This window comes from Babesia microti, chromosome III (assembly GCF_000691945.2).
Source record: "Babesia microti strain RI chromosome III, complete genome".
Lineage (NCBI taxonomy): Eukaryota > Apicomplexa > Aconoidasida > Piroplasmida > Babesiidae > Babesia > Babesia microti.
Window position 1 is genome coordinate 1,504,311 of NC_027207.2, and position 17,879 is coordinate 1,522,189.

The 17,879-nt window shown below is 43.8% G+C and overlaps 8 protein-coding genes across 8 annotated transcripts; 2 read left to right on the forward strand and 6 right to left on the reverse strand.

Annotated features, from left to right (window-relative positions):
* Positions 1–22: 22 nt before the first annotated feature.
* On the reverse strand, positions 23–725 carry BMR1_03g04205 (zinc finger protein, putative; the record flags this gene model as incomplete). The annotated part of the gene is made up of 3 exons (XM_012793998.1): positions 23–446; positions 521–579; positions 600–725. The coding sequence occupies 3 exons, from the start codon at positions 723–725 to the stop codon at positions 23–25; spliced, it is 609 nt and encodes a 202-aa protein (XP_012649452.1).
* On the forward strand, positions 825–2,169 carry BMR1_03g04210 (20S proteasome subunit beta 2; the record flags this gene model as incomplete). Its single annotated transcript, XM_012793999.1, has 2 exons — positions 825–1,259; positions 1,684–2,169. 2 exons carry the CDS (start codon positions 825–827, stop codon positions 2,167–2,169), a joined length of 921 nt encoding a protein of 306 aa, XP_012649453.1.
* On the reverse strand, positions 3,352–6,159 carry BMR1_03g04215 (protein transport protein SEC31; the record flags this gene model as incomplete). The annotated part of the gene is made up of 1 exon (XM_012794000.1): positions 3,352–6,159. The coding sequence occupies one exon, from the start codon at positions 6,157–6,159 to the stop codon at positions 3,352–3,354; it is 2,808 nt and encodes a 935-aa protein (XP_012649454.1).
* A 602-nt stretch (positions 6,160–6,761) lies between these two features.
* Positions 6,762–8,825, forward strand: BMR1_03g04220 (Chaperone protein ClpB; the record flags this gene model as incomplete). The annotated part of the gene is made up of 2 exons (XM_012794001.1): positions 6,762–7,507; positions 7,562–8,825. 2 exons carry the CDS (start codon positions 6,762–6,764, stop codon positions 8,823–8,825), a joined length of 2,010 nt encoding a protein of 669 aa, XP_012649455.1.
* On the reverse strand, positions 8,866–9,118 carry BMR1_03g04221 (conserved Plasmodium protein, unknown function; the record flags this gene model as incomplete). Its single annotated transcript, XM_021482240.1, has 3 exons — positions 8,866–8,953; positions 8,974–9,055; positions 9,076–9,118. 3 exons carry the CDS (start codon positions 9,116–9,118, stop codon positions 8,866–8,868), a joined length of 213 nt encoding a protein of 70 aa, XP_021338782.1.
* On the reverse strand, positions 9,412–13,815 carry BMR1_03g04222 (hypothetical protein; the record flags this gene model as incomplete). Its single annotated transcript, XM_021482241.1, has 1 exon — positions 9,412–13,815. One exon carries the CDS (start codon positions 13,813–13,815, stop codon positions 9,412–9,414), a length of 4,404 nt encoding a protein of 1,467 aa, XP_021338783.1.
* On the reverse strand, positions 14,445–15,835 carry BMR1_03g04230 (cysteine desulfurase; the record flags this gene model as incomplete). The annotated part of the gene is made up of 2 exons (XM_012794003.2): positions 14,445–14,689; positions 14,836–15,835. 2 exons carry the CDS (start codon positions 15,833–15,835, stop codon positions 14,445–14,447), a joined length of 1,245 nt encoding a protein of 414 aa, XP_012649457.2.
* A 579-nt stretch (positions 15,836–16,414) lies between these two features.
* Positions 16,415–17,602, reverse strand: BMR1_03g04235 (hypothetical protein; the record flags this gene model as incomplete). The annotated part of the gene is made up of 1 exon (XM_012794004.1): positions 16,415–17,602. The coding sequence occupies one exon, from the start codon at positions 17,600–17,602 to the stop codon at positions 16,415–16,417; it is 1,188 nt and encodes a 395-aa protein (XP_012649458.1).
* Positions 17,603–17,879: the final 277 nt, after the last annotated feature.

Sequence of the window (17,879 nt, forward strand, 5' to 3'; positions counted from 1 at the left end):
AAATTGTTGCTCTATAAGTTAACTACATTAAATTTTCCAAATCTTCTATGTCTAGTCCACTCTCCATGGAGATGTTAATAGTAGAATGGGCAGCCACCGGCATTGGTTCGGGAGTGGGTATTTGTAGATGTGTTGGTAGATAATCATCTTCCACCACAGGGGAATCATCTTTGGTCTTTGGAATTACTGCTGATGGCGTTTGCTTATGTTTAAGAGCAGTGGGTTCAGTATTTTTTTTAATTGTGATTGCTGGTATATCATAGTTAAATTTGGGTAGAATATCAATTATCTCAGTGCCGATCCAGTCTTCTTCACTGTGATAAAGTTGTACGTGATATGAGACACTACTAAAGTTTATGAAACCCCGTCGACAATTTTCCTTTGGGCATAAAAATAGTTCTTCATTGGGATGTAAAATGTCAACAGCAGTTGTTAATGAGTTACATCTATGTGAACAAATGTAATAACAACTGTTTATATGTATATAATCAGTGGATTATATAGATAACGGTGCACATACAATTTACATTTTGTCGAGTTTTCTATACATTCGTGACATAAGACGTGGAAGCAATTTATCTGAATTAATTGCATATTACATTGCGATATCTAGTGCCGAAAGGCTTAGAACATGCGGGACAACAAATCGAGGCCGTGTCTCTAATTGATTCTATTTTTGTATTGGACAAATTGATTGTCAAATTGAAAGAAGCTCCTATGTCCATACCATGAACTAGTCTGATCTCCCCATTCCATCAACAGCCACACCAACACAACATTATACATTATATCTAATAGCATTAAAATTTTGTTTTACCAGTAACATGATTGAACCAGTGTACGTAGATAAATATTTTAATTTTATCAGTAGTGATGGCCATGTTTGTGGTCAAAATCTTGAAAATTACTATCGTAACCTGAGACTTGTGGCACATAATTCTAAGAATTTTAAATTAGACGCCGCGGAATACGTGGATAAATTTTTAAATTTAAGCGATGTTGGCGAATTGCCTTTCAATACACAAGTTACAAAAACAGGTACTACTATAGTAGGTGTTAAATGTCCTGAAGCAGTGATTTTGGCCGCTGATACTCGTGCTACCGCCGGTCCAATTGTAGCAACAAAAAATTGTAAAAAGTTACATCACATAACTGATCATATTTACTGTGCAGGTGCTGGTGTAGCAGCTGATCTCGATCATACAACTCTGTGGCTTGAAAATAATGCAGAATTATATGCATTGAATTCCAAAAGGAAGGTATGTTGCTAGTATTTTATAACTATGCGTATACAACAATTAATTCAATTGATTGTCACTAACATTATATTAATACGTTGCATAAAAAAATACAATGTGTCATCTTAATATAAACGAGTTATGTTTATTATGATTTGGGGCCATTACTCATAAATTTATTGTTAATATAATATTTATAATCCTGTTTACTATGCTTTTACTAATGGTATCTAAATATTTTATTGTCGCTGTTTATAGATATTAGTAAAGCATTGTTTCAGTGTTTCATTTTTAATTGTTAGTCATTTATTTTTGATTTTAAATCTTTGTATATACTTTACATTGATATCTGCTATAAAAAAAATTAATAAAGTATATTATGTCTGTTTGATAAGCAATTCTTATTGCAATGTAATTTATTTTCATATAATCATCACTAACACAGATCCGTGTATCAAACTGTGTCACAATGCTTGTGCATGAGTTATTTCGTTACATGGGATACAAGCAATGTGCTATAATTATGGGCGGTTGGGATCCAATGGGGACTCATTTATACACAATTCACCCTCATGGTTCATCTGACCAATTGCCATTTACGACGATGGGTTCTGGGTCGCTGAATGCAATGGCAGTGCTTGAGTCTAAGTATGTTGATAATATGAGCGTTAATGATGCGACAAATTTGGCAGTTGAAGCGATTACTGCTGGTATAATGAATGATTTGGGATCTGGGAGTAATGTAGATGTGGTGATACTTTCAAAGAATGGAAACAAATTTATTAGATCATGTGCAAAACCTGGGATTAGAATGTTTAGTGCACCAAAGCATCAATTTCCTATTGGTTGTACCAAAGTGTTATCTGAATCTACAGAAATAATAGATTCTGGTGATTCTGGTGATTACATACAAGATGAGAATATGGAGTGATCAATTATTACAGTTTTTAATCGTGGATAAGTGTATAATTTTCGCTAATATTATACAATTTCTAATTATTTAAGCAATAAATTTGTTATTTCACTAGATAAATATAGTTGTTAATACTTTATGATTAGTAGAAGTACTAAATATTATTATGGAAGTTTTCCCAATAAACTTTGCCTAACTTAGTAGTGATTAGACTTTATATATTTATAAACTTCAAAGGCCAATTACTTGAGTGTTAAATAAATTTGTTAATAAAATAATTTATTATTACAAAAAATACGTACAGTATTTATATCCATTGTAATTATACCGAATAATTATTGATAATTTATGCTCTATAATAACATATCATTAATAGTTTCATAGAACATGATAATTGATATTGAAATGTAATTATATGTAATAATTTAGTTCTATAATTGGTATTGTTGATATATGACGAGTGGATACATATTATAAGTAATAAATTGTTACATCAAAGAAATAAATTAAAACTTATATTAACTTCAATACACATAATAAATACATTAAATTGTAATGAAATTTATTACGCTAGCCAAATATTAAAGGTCTAATTTGGGGAAATTACGATGGAAATAAATCCAAGTCTTTATTAATGATTAATATTCTTCTACCATATTCTAATGTATCATAATATACCTACAAACCTAAGTATCTACGTCTTATGGTATATGATCATATGAAAGAGGTAATTGCGAAAAGACATAACTTGATGATCAAATCCCTCGATGCAATTGAATGGGAAAATTTTGCAACATCATGAAAATTAAATGACACAACTAATTGTTACACCCAAAAAGTAGCTAATGAATTTACTCTATCAAATTTCAATATATTTGTGCAAAATAAATATTATAGTCAATTTGACGCAATAGCTGTTAAACATTATAAATCATCATATTTATAATCCTACCAAATTCGGATAGTAATAATAATGGTATGCACCATGTATACAATGTAGCGGTTATGTTATGCCAATTATAATTGGTTAGCAACTGTAGCTATAGACTATAGACTTATGGTTATGGTGTATAAGTATTTTAAAAATTAGCAAAATCTATTGATACAGTGAAAAATGATATCGTAATTTTGGCAGTGAATCCACTATTGTTTTAGTACCATTATCATTTCATGATGAAGTTTAGTTCATGTAAAACCAAGTCATCTAGGAACTATTCGCTTAAGAACCATAATCCAGCCCTTATTATTACTATCCCATGCAGTAGATGAGATTGACATTAAAATTTTGTTTGCATTTATAAAATCACTGGCCTCTACTGCCTTGCATAGCTCGATCAACTGATTATTGGTCTCAGCACTCAGCTTGCACGACTTTATAGCGTCAAATAACTGGTCTATTCGTAACTGTATTTCCTGTGCCTTTTTGGAACTTGATTCGTTTACTAGTGCATTGGCCATTAGCCCCTTAATTGCAGAATTTACGAGGCTGTAATTACTGGCAGACATTGGTTCCCCTGCGGGAACCGCGGTTGCAGCCGATTTAGCGGCAATCTTCATATTAGCGTCAATTGTGACATTTGTTTCAGAAACCAATTGCTGTGTAGGAGTAGGAATTGGCCAGGGCACTGGCATTCCTGGATACATGGCCTCTGCCACAGCAGTGGGAGCGGTTGTCTTTATATGAGTAGTGTTAACAACTGGACCTGCAGGGGTTGATGGATGGATTGTAGGTTTATAGTCCATAGCCGGGCCTTTAATTGAGGGGCCAGGCACGGTGAAGTTAGGTTTAGCGCCAGGGATGGATTGGAATCCGCTCATAGTTGACTTACTGGCGCTGGATGCTCCAGAATGTGAAAAATATATTGGGATTAGTGAGTAAGGGGGATTACCCATTGCTCCACCGTGCAGCTGAGAAATTTTATACACCTGCATCTCTACCATATGTTGTGGTTGAATAATCGAAAGCAGACCCAGCGCCTCAGTTATATAACCAGATTGGGCAAGCTTTTCAGACATCTTTGATACCAGGGACACAAATTTGTTTAGGCTAGAACCAGATGGAGAGCACCTTGAAGCTTTCTGAAACATGGCCATACGAAGCACTTTCGTGTCAATCGGTTCGGGGAAGTCGTACCAATTGTCAAAGGCACCATTTACATTTCCAGCAACTTGATAACAGACAATAGCAGCTTTAATGGCCCCTTCAATTTCACTCGTCAATAATCTTTCAGCCAAAATGCCACAGTATGAAAAGAAGTTATCATTGTCGGCAAACGTGCAAATTGAGGCTAGTATTAGCTTCCATTCTTTAAGATCAGCATTAGAGACCAACGTATATAAATCTCCTGATGTAAGAATTGCAATTTTAGTGATTAATGGATCCTTGCTGTGTGAGACTATTGCCTTTGATATGCGATTCCATTCGTCAATGCCGGCGCCATGAGCTAGCAGTAAGGCTTCAGTGGTTCTACCAGCCAACAAACATAAATCTGCTGCGATACCAAGGTCACCAATTGATATGCAATCATCTAATGCCTTGGCCATGTCATCTGGAAGTTTATCCCCTTCATAAACAAAGGTAGTTTTTTTATCGTCATTGCTGGAGGAAGTGTCACTGCGTTGTCCCAGCTCTCTGAAAAACTCCTCTGGGTCATCCTTTTCTTGTTTCAGCTCATTCGGTTCAACAGTTTCTCCCAACAGTTTCTTGGCAGTAACAATTACATTGTCAACATCCAAACCAATGGCAGACAACATATCCTTTCTGTTTGAAGAAAATAGAGCAGACGTCACTAACCAGCTTGTTCTGTCCAATTCATCACTAACACTTTTATCCCTTGCTTTAGACTCGCATATCATTTTGCAGGCAGTTAAATCTGATTCAATGATTGACATATCCATTTTTACTTGTTCGCATATTGCTTTGTATCCAGTGACGCTATTTGAATTGCCGCCATAGGTGGCTATTCTGCTGGCAAATCCAGTAGCTATTCCGTATTTTAATTTGTTGAGATGTGGAATATTTGTGACTTGTGCTTGATTGTAAATGTTGGTAAGAGACATCGAATCTGATGAATTCCAGAGAACCAATGCTGGATTGTACATGGACCAGCTGACATAAGACTGAGCAAACGATATAGAGGGTTCACATTCAAACAATATAGAATTTTGCAGCTCTAATTCGATACTCCAAAGCATTAACTGATCATTGGAATCCGTTGAAACGCCGGTAGTTGTGAATATAGAATGGTTATGTGGGCTAAATGCCAAATTTTTGACCAAGCAAGGCGTACAAAATTCTTTTAAAGGAGCTCCTGTATTTCTCAAATCCCAAAGCTGGATAATGGGATTATCATTGGAACTGGTAATAAGTTGAGTCGCTTGCTCCGGAATCCATTGAACGGAACTGAAATTTGTGTTATTACCGAAAGACGTGGCAGTTTTTTTGAGCTTAATGTCCCAAATGTTGGCGTTCCCCCCCGGATTATTTGTGGCCAAAATATGACCAACTCTATGATTCCAAGTAACGGTGCTGTTAAACCCCGAAGAGGAGACTTCGTCACTAAGCTTTGTTACATTAGTGCTGGATATATCCGTAAGGCATAAAAGCCCGCCTTGACTTATACTAGCAATTGTAGGATCGTGGAATGAAAATTCTAGGCCTGAAATTGAAGATCTAGCACCAGTGACAACATGATTTGGAGACATACTGGCATAAGGGTTGATTAGTGAAAAGGATCCAGATGACAGCCCTATTGCAGCAACCGAATTCTTAGCATTGCAATTCCATTTAACAAGAGTAGCTTGATCATTAATGACATCTATCGTTATATTCTTTCGTGTTTTAAACACATCACTTAAGTTGTCAACAGCACCCAAATCCAGGTCTACTAGAGAAGCAGTTAAGTTTGTGGGACTATCAATTGGTTTTTTAACTATAAAAGCCGCGGGGTTTCCATCTTTATTGGTCACTAGTGTGCCCACACCTTTATCTAAAAAATTTAAGGACATAATAAGTGAGATTATGTGGGGGGTGTGTTTATGTATTATACTTCTCCGGTGCTGGAATTGCGTTTACAGTGATTTCAACCTACAAAAGAGTTAGGTCGAGTGAAAAATCATTAGGTTTAAAATTTTCTTTTATGATTTTAACGTTAATATGCACCTTTGTGATATTTTATTAAACATGTCTACTGATGGTAATGTCCAATTCGTTTCCAATCATACTAGAGGTAGTGATGGTAGATGTATAGAGAATAGTAATAGAGCCACTGTTAACTAATGACAACAAATTTGGGAATGTAGGTTTTATCGATTCCATATTTGGTGAACAATGTATAAGACGATCCTCTGCAATGTTCGGAATTACACGTATGTAGCGAGCCTTCGGTCGCTAAAAGACCGTATTTACGTTGTTAGAATAAGAAACTGATGGCACTTGTCTACAAAGTAGTATACCACTAGGATCTTTCCATCCATCGAACCATAGTGATTCACCAACTCTATTGGCAAAAGTGACTGATAGGATTATTTGTTGATATTATGGAGCAGGAATTAAATTTGGAGTAGAAAAAGGAGAATCTAAGGATAGCCCAACTATACACACCACACTTATGACCGTCTTTGGTGTGTTTGTAAGATTGTTTTCCCATAATAATTTTACGAGTAAGTATTTACGAAAGTTTGGTACAAGCACTAAGAGAGCATCTCCAAAGTGTCTGCATGATATCACTTCCGCCGCTAGGCAGAATAAATTGAGTCCTGTTATTGGTCGTGACAGTGAGATAAGACGTTGTATTGATATATTGTGTAGAAGGACAAAAAACAATGTAATTTTACTCGGTGAACCGGGTGTAGGCAAGACAGCTGTTGTGGAGGCCCTAGCCCACAGAATTGTCAAAGGTAACGTACCCGAGGCACTCGCTGACTGTAGGATACTATCAATAGACATGGGCTGTTTGTTTGCAAAATCTCCTGATGACAATTCAAGCATTGACACAAAATTAAGAAATATTATATGTGACGCCAGAGCTTTTAATTGCATACTATTTATAGACGAGGCACACCTTATGGTATCTAAGAGTTATGATTGGGCATCTGCACTGAAGCCGGAGCTTGCTAATGGAGATATTAAATGCATTGCAGCGACGACGAATGCCGAGTATAGGAGGTATTTCGTTAGGGATAAGGCGTTGCAACGCAGGTTTCAGCCCATGTACATAGGAGAGCCAACGCAATCATCAACGATAGAAATATTAAAGTCGTTAAAGTCATGCTATGAATCTTTTCATCGTGTAATAATATCAGACGAAGCAATAGTTTCGGCTGTTAGACTTTCCAGCAGATATATCAAGGGTAAGTATACTTATGTTAATCTTTACAATACCATAGAATTTGTTGATTGACATATGAGTGGTTTTTATCTAGACAGATTTGATCCCGACAAGTCAATAGATTTGTTGGATGAGGCTTGTTCTATTGTAAAAAACAGATCGCAGTTAATTCCCGAGTCGATGGAGGTATTGCAAAATAGAATGCGATCGTTAAGGTTACAGGGAAATGAGCATGAAATGGAAAGCTTATCATATGAGATCCAGGAGATTGAGAGTGAATGGCGCGAGGGTAAGATAAAGTATGAGGAGCTAAGTTTGCTCATTAAATCATTTTATGAATCAAGGCGCGAGGAATCAGAGGCCCTGAAGTCAGGCAATTTGGAGAATGTCGGGATGTTAAGATTTGACAGAATACCAAAATTAGAGTCTCAGCTCTTTAAATTTGTAGAATCTAATGTGAAATATCGCAATTATTTTATTGTAGAGCCAATTGACGTTGCAAATGTGGTATCAAAGTGGACAAGAATCCCCACAAGTTCAATAAGCACTTCTCATATGGATTTATTGAATGCTTTAAAATCTAAGTTAATAAGCGCCTTTAGCAATCATTCCGGGGAAATTGACAAGTTAATATCTGCGTTATATGTATCTAGCATGAGTGACAACAGCATAGCCGCAATTGGCATTTCAGGCGACAACGAAATGGATAAGCATGAAATTATATCTATTATTACTCAGGCCCTATCGAGTAGTTCATTGAGCATAGACCTGTCAGAATTTGGCGAAAGACACTCATTGTCAAAGGCGGTAGGGCCCCCTCCCGGTTATGTCGGTTACGAATTTGGCGGCCAGCTGACGGAGTTGATTAAGAATGGCGCTGCAACATGCATTACATTGTACAACATAAAAAAATGCCATCCCACCGTCAAGGAGTTGTTGTGCAGTTCCATACAAAAGGGCTACATTAAGGATTCAAGGGGAGAGGTGATTTCACTGAGCAACACGTGTATAATATTTAGCGTCAGGCACACTGGAGAATTGAGTGATTTTAACGCAGTTATAAACGAAGTGATAGAGATAAGTGGCAGAACCAGCACATGTACGATAGGAAAGGCGATAGATGCGTATTGCAAGAAGGTTGAGAATCACAGTGGAATAGCAGTGAAGGTGGATGGCGCAGTTGTGGACTACATCGCAGAGACAGATTCTCATCTGTTGTTAGCTAGGCTGAAAAAATTTATTTCCAGGGCTATCTTGGGCCCAGGCTCAGCGCATAGCGCAGCTGTAGGGGAGTTTGTTGTTGGTGTATCTGGTGACGAATATACGATTGTCAGCCCTGCGTAATGTAATTGAGTACATAACAAATGTAGACTAGGCCCGCATACTAGGTTGTCCTGTACACCCTCCTATCCTTGACGGTTCCGCCATAGCAGCTTCTCTTGTGGTGGCAATAATCCAACAGAATGTCGACCCTAAATTGTGTGAGAGATACCACTCCTTGCGTCTGGCCCCTGCGGCCAGTGCCCAGAGGCCAGTGGAGCAGAGAAGAAACAGCCCGGCAACCTTAAAGGAATCTGCATGGGTGAATACGTACTGGTGAGAGCCTGGCCGGTATAGCGACTTTCGTGAGAGTGCATCGTCACAGGCGGGTACGCACTTGTTGTCGGGCTGCCCCGTCGTCTACGTTATACTGCAGGCAGTTACTTGTAATTGAAAGCATAGCTGCTACACATACAGCGACATACAGTGACATACAGCGACATACAGTGACATACAGCGACGATTGCTTGTAATTGAAAGCATAGCTGCTACACATACAGTGACATACAGTGACATACAGTGACAATTACTTGTAATTGAAAGTCTAACTACTGGCAATTGCGGGTTTACGCATAATTATCCCCAACTCCTTTACAGTCTATCCCTTCCCTCATCCCGTGTCATCACACAGCTCGCGCTTGTGCGAGGCCTTGGCGGGAGCCAGCTGCCATATGTTAAGCCTATCCCTGCCCAGCACTGGGTGGCCGGGCTTGGGCCTGTCCCACTCCACGTGGACGTTTAGCCATGGGTCAACGGCAGCATAGTCGATCCTGCTTATGAACCCCGTGAATTTCTCGCAGTCCTTGTGGATAACGTCACTAAACCTAAACTTCATCGAGCGTCTCCAGCGTCCCGCTAAGGAGCATTTCATTTTATCCAGAGAGATTACGCACTGGTCGATTCCCTGAGGCAGCCTTATCAGCAGTTCGCGCTGAACTGGCTGCGGTGCAGCGCCCGTAGTGCTGCACTGCGCGACACTGCATTCCGACTTGGACCTGGTTTTATCGTGTTGCGTTAGAATTTCTCCAACCATTTCGTAGAGGCCTGAGGCGCGTGTTGACTTTTCTTCGTCCTCAAGCTCTGGAAAAACGCCCGCGATGAACTCATGCACGTCCAGGGGGGACGTGCGTATGAGTATGGCGTAATAGTGTCCCGCGGAGGCGGCGTCCTCCGCAGGGGTGCGTACCTTCCAGGCGCGGAGCACGGTTGCGAACTCAAGGGCGCCGCAGCCCTGGAGGTCAGCGGCCGCCCCAGCGCCGTGCGTGCCGTAGGCCTCTGCCGGCGCTGCGAGTGGGGTGGTGAAGACAAAAACGCGGCTTCCGGGGGTCAGTACGGAGGGGTCATCGAGTGGCTCTGTGCGTCCAAAGGGGGAAATGGGTAGGGTAGAGCGTAGCCACTCTAGGTCGCCCAGATTCCGTTCCACCCTGCGCCAAAAGAGCGCGAAGACGGCGACCGCCTCCACAGAGAGCGTGGGCATGATATGCGGGACAGTTTCCAGTTCCATTTCCCAGCGCGTGTGGTCCCACTCCTCTTTCAAAATTCCCAGGCCCCTGTACCGTTCGTGCAGCGCCAACAGCGCGTCGTGCAGCCTGCGCAGCAGCATGCACATCTTCCCCGTGATGGCCAGTGGGGGCCCAGCCCCCACGACCCCCTGATTTACCTCTGGTTTTTCTCGATTTGGCTCTGGGTTTTCTCGATTCACCTCCGCCCCCCCTTCCTTTTCCTCTGATCCGCCCCCCCTTGCCTCTTGGACAGAGGCAGTGCAGGGGGTCGTGGGGGCTGGGCCTCCACGGAGAAGGACATCGCATAGAATTTCCGCCGCCAGGCCGCGGCAGCTGTCGGCCCTTCCTATTTTGGCCAGGAGCTCCCTCTCAAACGATAGCAAGTGCAGGGTGAGGCACCACACCTGGGCAGCAAGTACGCTGGGCCAGACGTAGCACATGTCGAGGGGCTTGTCTAGTAGCGCCGCAACGCGGTCCAGGCGCCCGGCGAGGGCCTTTTCGCGGAGGGACCTGTGGCACAGACGGGCAACGAACTTTTTGGCGTGTGCGCCGCCGCCAATGTAACCGTAGCGCATACGGGGCGCCAGGACCCGTATAAACTCGTCGTAGTCGTCCGTGCTGTCGAAATGCGTGGGCATCCTGCAGAAAAAGGCGAGTGATTCTAAGAGCCTGGGCCTTCGGTGGGGTTTCGCCTTCAGGGCCGTGGGGTGCAGATCTGCAAGCCCCAGGCTTGCGTCTTCCTTCGCGCGCTTGCGGTTGCTCTCAAACCCCGCGTCCATGCGGACCACCTTTCTGCGCACTCGCTGCGTTTGCCCTCCCAGTGGGGGCCCAGCCCCCACGACCCCCTGATTTACCTCTGGTTTTTCTTGATTTGCCTCTGGCTTTCCTTCCATTGGTTCCGATCCCTCCCCCTTTGCCTTTACCTCTGGGGCAGAGGCAGCGCTGGGGGTCGCGGGGGCTGGGCCCCCACTGGGGAGGACGGGACGGTCTAGCCACTTATCTGGCACACCTTCGCGGGGCAGGAACTGAACAAACACGCGGTTGCAGCCAGCCGCCTCGCCAAAGTAGATGTAACGATTGAAAAAGCGGTCCTCCCCGAGAAGCTCGGCGCGGAGGTGGAACTCGTCCGAGTTGGCCACCCTCTCGGCACGCTTTCCCCCGCCCTTCCCCTGTGGGGGCCTAGCCCCCACTACCCCCTGATTTAGCTCTGATTTCCCTTCCTTTGCCTTCGATCTCCCTTGCTTTGCCTCTGATCCCCCCCCCTTTGCCTTCGACCCCCCTTCCTTTGGCTCCGATCCCTCCCCCTTTGGCTCTGATCCCTCTCTCTTTGGCTCTGATCCCTCCCCCTTTGCCTTCGACCCCCCTTCCTTTGCCTTTACCTCTGGGGTAGAGGCAGCGCTGGGGGTCGTGGGGGCTGAGCCCCCACTGGGGGTAGAGGCCCCGCGCGAGACGCATTCTGCGATGTAGGCCTGCGCCTGCGGCGATTGTATAGCCTTGGATGCGAGCTCCAAAAGCAGCTTAAGCTTGTCCGATAGGGACAGGCGCGGCCAGTTCAGCGAAAAGTGCCTGTGAGGGTTGCCGTTGGCGGAGGGCTCCCAGGTGTCAACGTACGCGCCCTGGACCACTTCGCCATCCGTAAAGGTGTAGACGCGACGCAGTTTGTGCGACACGAGGAATAGATGGCGGCGGAGGAGCAGGGGCCAAATGCATTCCGTTAGAGTGTGTGGGGGGATGTCCGCCTCCAGCAGGCCCTCGTACTCGATCTGCAAGTCTTGGTCCACGAGTTGGAGGGGTTTGTGCGCGTGAGTTAGGTCCGGGTATAGCTGAGAAAGTGGAATTTTCTCCTGGACATGGGGGCGGTCAATGACTATTTGTATTTCACCCTCCTGTGGGGCCACGGCCAAAAGCCTCAGTACCCTTCGGAACCGCCGTAGCCACTTTTTATCCGTACCGTCCACTGAAGTGAGTATTTCTTCACACATTTCGGCGTCCTGCTTACTAAGCCCCGGGATTTCCCTGCACTCTATTTCCACCCTGGTGGACGGTATGTAGAGGGAAACGAGCCTGCCGATGATACAGGGAAGCAACGGATGGGGAAGGGCAAACATATCAAGGGATTTGACGACCTGGTCCAGACCCTGGGAGTCCGCTTGGGAAAAGATCAGCTCCTTGACGCTGGTGCAGAGGGAGCTCGATTCCAGGCGCAGGCGCCCCCACTCGGGGTGGTCTGGCGGGTCGACGGGCCCCGTGGACGGATCGCTAAGGAGGGTGGCCTCTAGGGCTGGTAGCGTGGGCAGGTACGGCAGACGTAGGAATGGGCGGTAGCTGCGCAAAAACTGCCACAGATCCAGTATGTCCGGGGCGGGATAGGGCGCCAGGGAGCGCAGGGGCAAGTCCCGCCTAAAGTAAAGGCGGTTGTCCAGCCGAAGGTGCGCCTCGTCCACCAGCGGCAGCTGGGACTGCCCGCGCATGGCTTCCTCGTACTCTGTATGGGTACTGTAAGCGTCATAGTCAAAGTCTTGGGGCAGCAGCATGTGCTGGTGCTGGTACTCCGGGGGGAACTCCCTGCGCGGCAGCTGCTCGTACAGGCCCAGCCTGCCCGCGGGGGCTGGGCGCTGACGGGCGCGCCGCTTGGGGGGACGCACCGGGGGGGCGTCTGGCACCTTGGACAGGCGGAGCTTGTGCCGGAGGGCCAGTTCACTGCCGGGCACGCAGTTGATAAGCGTTGTTACGTCCTTGCCCATGAGCGTCTTGTGGCGCGGAATGAGCTGGAAGTACTTGATCTCAGATAGTAGAAAGACTAGTATTTGGTTAGCAAGTTCAGTGTTGGTGTGGTCGTTGCATAATAGCTTGTCCTCGTTGGCCTCTAGGTAGTCCTGTGCCACGTTGACCAGCGGGCGGTCTGTAGATAGGTAGGCGCCCATAAACTGTCGTATGATGTCAGATTTGATGGAAAAGTTAGAGAAGGCGGAAGCGTAGCGTCCGGCTGGCGCCTCCAGGCGGTAGAAGATGTCGTTTCTCGATATTACCCATAGGAATGCCTGTCCCTGTCGTTCTTCTGCGTAGTCTATGAACCACTCGTGTATGATAGCTCGCAGCGAGAAGCTGCGGTGGGGTTTAGGGACCTTTGCGCGTCCAGCAGACTTTGCCTGGGGCCCGGTGCAGCGCGCCAGGGAGGGGTGGTTCGCGTGGACCAGTTCGCTGTAGGAGTGCACTTGTGCCATGTTGTGGGCCTTGGCGAATAGTATGGCATTTTCAAGCCCCGAATAGTCGTTGGATATTCCGTAGAGGCCAAGCGACTTGAGCTCGATTTCTAGTCTTAGCAGCCGCTCCCCCTTGGGGTTATAGAGCAGAAAGTCCTTTACGTACCTTCGCAAAGTGCCGTCGCTTGCGTACCATGTAAAGTCGTGCGGGACTACTTCCTCGGAGTAGTATGTTTCGCCAAACTTTACATAGAGCTCGGTCTGGTTGGCAGCCCCCGCCTGGGCTGGAGGGTCCGAGAGACACTCCATGGGCGTCTAAATCTCCCCACCTTCCAGCACATCCATCGTGCTGTTCACAACTTCCCCCGCGCAAACCGCAGAAATGCGCTTGCTGGTCAGATCAAAATTTCGTGGCAGATTTGTGTAGCCTTTTTCGGGACTTGCGGCGTCGTATGCTGCCTTGTCCTTTCTCGTTGGTGTGTAGGGAACCCCCATCACGTCACAGTCACCCAATGTCACTACGCACCCTCCCATGGCGCTCGCAACGCTCTGTCGTTGTGCGACGTCTTGTATCGCATTTAACTCGTAGTTGCATAGATCTGCCACTATTCCGTCGATTTCGCTATTCCTGTCCTCGTGATTCTCGCCATCTCCTACGTTCGCGCAGGGGGTGGCGGGTAAGGGGCCCCTAAAAATGCCGGTATGGGGAGGCTTTACCGGTTGTAGCTGGTTGTTGTGGCTTATCAGCTCGTTCACTATCACGGGGTTCTCGTAGGCCCCGCCCTGGCCCTTGGCACAGCAGCAGCCGACTACGCTACCTACTCGTAGGGCTGCTCCGCGCAGCCAACTATCTCTCATTTATCTATGTTTAGTATAATTGATTCATGTCACGCTAGATTCGCCATGGCACTTGGCACTCCACTTTACCGCCCTCTGCCCTAGGTCCACCTCATGTGGGCATCGGCAGGCCCAGTCCCTCCCTCCGTGGCGAACTCGTACAAGGGGGATAATGTCCTTAGCCTTTCAACAGCGGAAACAAGGTTAGGCACCAGCTTCTGAAGGTGCTCTAAACGTGTAAAACGTCCAAAGCCAAACCGGATGCTCGTGTGGGCCAATTCTTCGGATACACCAAGGCTACGCAGCACGTAGCTAGGCTCCAGGCTGGAAGATGTGCAAGCGGAGCCTAAATAAGATTTGTTTTTAGTATACTCAATATATATCATCTGGAAGTTGTTTTGATATGTGAGGAATTTATGTGGATTATTAATAGCTCGCTACAAATCATTTCACATGCAAGTATGCTATGTAAATTATATGTAATCTCCTTACCAGAACTAACAGCAAATCCATCTATAGACATTAGCAAACTCTCTCCTTCCACATAGGCAAAACTTATGTTTAAGTTGCCCGGGTAGCGCTGCGGGTCAGATTTTGGACCATTCACGCTTACGTGAGGCACGCATTCTAACTGAGAAAGTAAGTAATTGTACATTTTCCTGACGTTTTGGTAATCATAATCCATCTCCTCCATCCCTATCCTAGCTGCCTCGCCAAATCCAACGGCCAAGGCCGGGGCTAGGGTTCCAGATCGCATATTACGCTCCTGCCCCCCTCCGTCTATCAGCGGGGCAAGCCTTATCCTGGGCTTTGTACGCACGTACAGAGCTCCCACGCCCATGGGCCCGTATATTTTATGTCCAGATAGCGATATCAAATCTATGTTCTGAGCTTTCAGTGGAATCTTGCAAAAACTTTGTGCGCAGTCACTGTGGAATAATACTCCTTTTGATCGACAAATCTTACCAATCCCTTCTATGTCCTGAACTACGCCTATTTCATTATTCACGTGCATAATAGATACGAGAAATGTTTCGTCGGTTATTGACTTCTCTACCTGTTCTAGTGTTATTATCCCCTCAAAATTTGGTTTCAAATATGTTACACGATATCCCTGAGATTCAAGTGCCCTCATGCATTGAAGGACACATTTGTGTTCAATTTGAGACGTAACCAAGTGTCGCTTTGTCTTACCATACATTCCTGCAACCCCCTTTATCGCCAAATTGTTAGATTCCGTGGCTCCGGAGGTAAATATTATCTCCTTTGACATGCAACCTATGGCTGAGGCTATTTGCGACCTGGCCTCTTCCACTGCCACCTCGGATTCCCAGCCATAAATATGAGTGCGAGAGTGAGGATTCCCATGAAATTTAGTGTAAAATGGCATCATTTTGTCCAAAACCCTAGGGTCCATGAACGTAGTAGATTGAGTATCCAAATATATAACACGACTCGCTGCATTCAATAATAATCTACTTGCACGCATCATCGTCGCTATTTATTAATTAGGGGGCAAATTGCCAATATATTTCTATCATAGGTAATTATACACCCGCGCCCAACCCACATCACGTATAACGTACTCTAACTTAAACTTCAAGATGAGCACATCATCCAAGCTTTCTTGCTTAAATAATTATAACACTTTACAATGATGTTAAATTATAATCCAATTGCACTAAATATAATATTTTCTCATGTATCGTGGTAACACATATCTATGTCTTGTGTTTAGCATTTATTTCCCATATGTCATGCAATTCCAATCCTAGTCAAGTGCTACTCTAAAATAACAAATAAAATAATCTTAAAGGAATGTGCAAACTGCTGCACGACGCTAAATTCATCTAATCGATAGCGAAGCAGCGGCGACTATAATTTGGCCGAGCCATAAAAAATTAGAGAAACCTAGTGGTATAATAAATCCAGTATATATAAGTGAATAATCCTCATAGACTTTACAATATAATAGTACATGTAGTAAAAAAAATTACAACCAAATTATAATTACAAAAAATTAACGTTAAGCTGAGATAAGATGCATTCCAATAGAACGAAAACAACTAATTCACTTGGTTAATCGACTTTTTATGCGCTTATTCACTGTGTCAACACGCAAGTTTTTGATGTAACCAATCACCTTCTTGGAAAACTTGTAATACTTGTGCATGTCCAATTTCCACTGGTGGGGGCAATCTTTGTACCTCTGCAAGAAAATAGTTTCAATATTCTTATTTAAGAAGCGGATTATGATGTGAGAGCCCCGGGGAGGGTGAAATGTGATGGATTCTACGTGAAAAAATCCAAGTTTTTGAAGAACAACAAGCATTTTATCTCGGGCGGCTACGTATTCGGGGTATTTTTCGCATTCTTCTACAGTGTCTGGCAACTCATGCACTAGCTTGCAACGTGCATTCTTGGGAATCCATGAAACATAAATATCTGAAACACCTGTTTCTTCACTCTGCTCATCCTTGTTCAAATCCATATTTTTTCTTCTGGCATCCACACCATTATTATTAGCAATGATATTTGACAGATTTTGTAAATTTTCCCCATTATGCCGGGCAAAAAATGTGTCATCACTGGTGCAATAATCCGCCATCACATCGTAAGACACAAAATCTTCGTAATTATGCTCCAATTTATCATATTCATAGACCTCATCACCATGGTCATATTTATTATGTCCATCTGAGACGGTGTTGCCAACATTGTTAATGTAATAACTATTATCAACTTCATTGCCTAACTTATCCAATTGGTTGGTGTATCTAATTGTGTAATCAACAGAGTTATTTGAGATGGGATTGCATGATAATTCATTATTTAATACATTTTGTAGACGTTGACCATTGGAATAATCATTAGATACGTTAAAAAAATTGTCAACATAATCGTTAGAGTCTTCTTGCTGAGTAGTGTCCAACAATTGTGATATTATATTCAGCTGCGTCATGTCAAAAGGGTCGTTAGAATTGAAATGAGAACGTAAAATATTACTGAGAGAGTTCCATTCGGTAGAATTGTTGTTAATTGTGTTAGAAAGTATATAGTTTGGGGTTTCAAAAGTATTCAGTGGAATGTAATCGATTGGATTATTATAGTTGTAGCCGGGTCGATTGGAGAAGTAATTGACAAACGAATCATAGTTTTTGTCAGTGAAATATGAGTTGATAGACATTGCGGGAAACATATCAGAATCTGATAATTTCAAAGTTCCAAATGAATGCGACCCATTGCTGTTTAACTTCATCTTGGCTAAATTGGTTACTACATTTATAATTGGAGGTGGTAATATTAAGCGGCGATCTTGTGTGCGATATATTAAAACTAAAAAATTAAATGTCAATATATACTGTTGTAAAATGAAAGGGATATGTAAGTCTGTATGCAACTCGTGGCATTTTGGAGTTCTCGCTATGGGGGCGCAGCAACAAGCACCTTTATACAATCAATTACTTGACCCATACCTCTATCGTTTCAAATTTATTAATTAAACCTTTTTTTAAAAGTATTTTACAATTAATTAT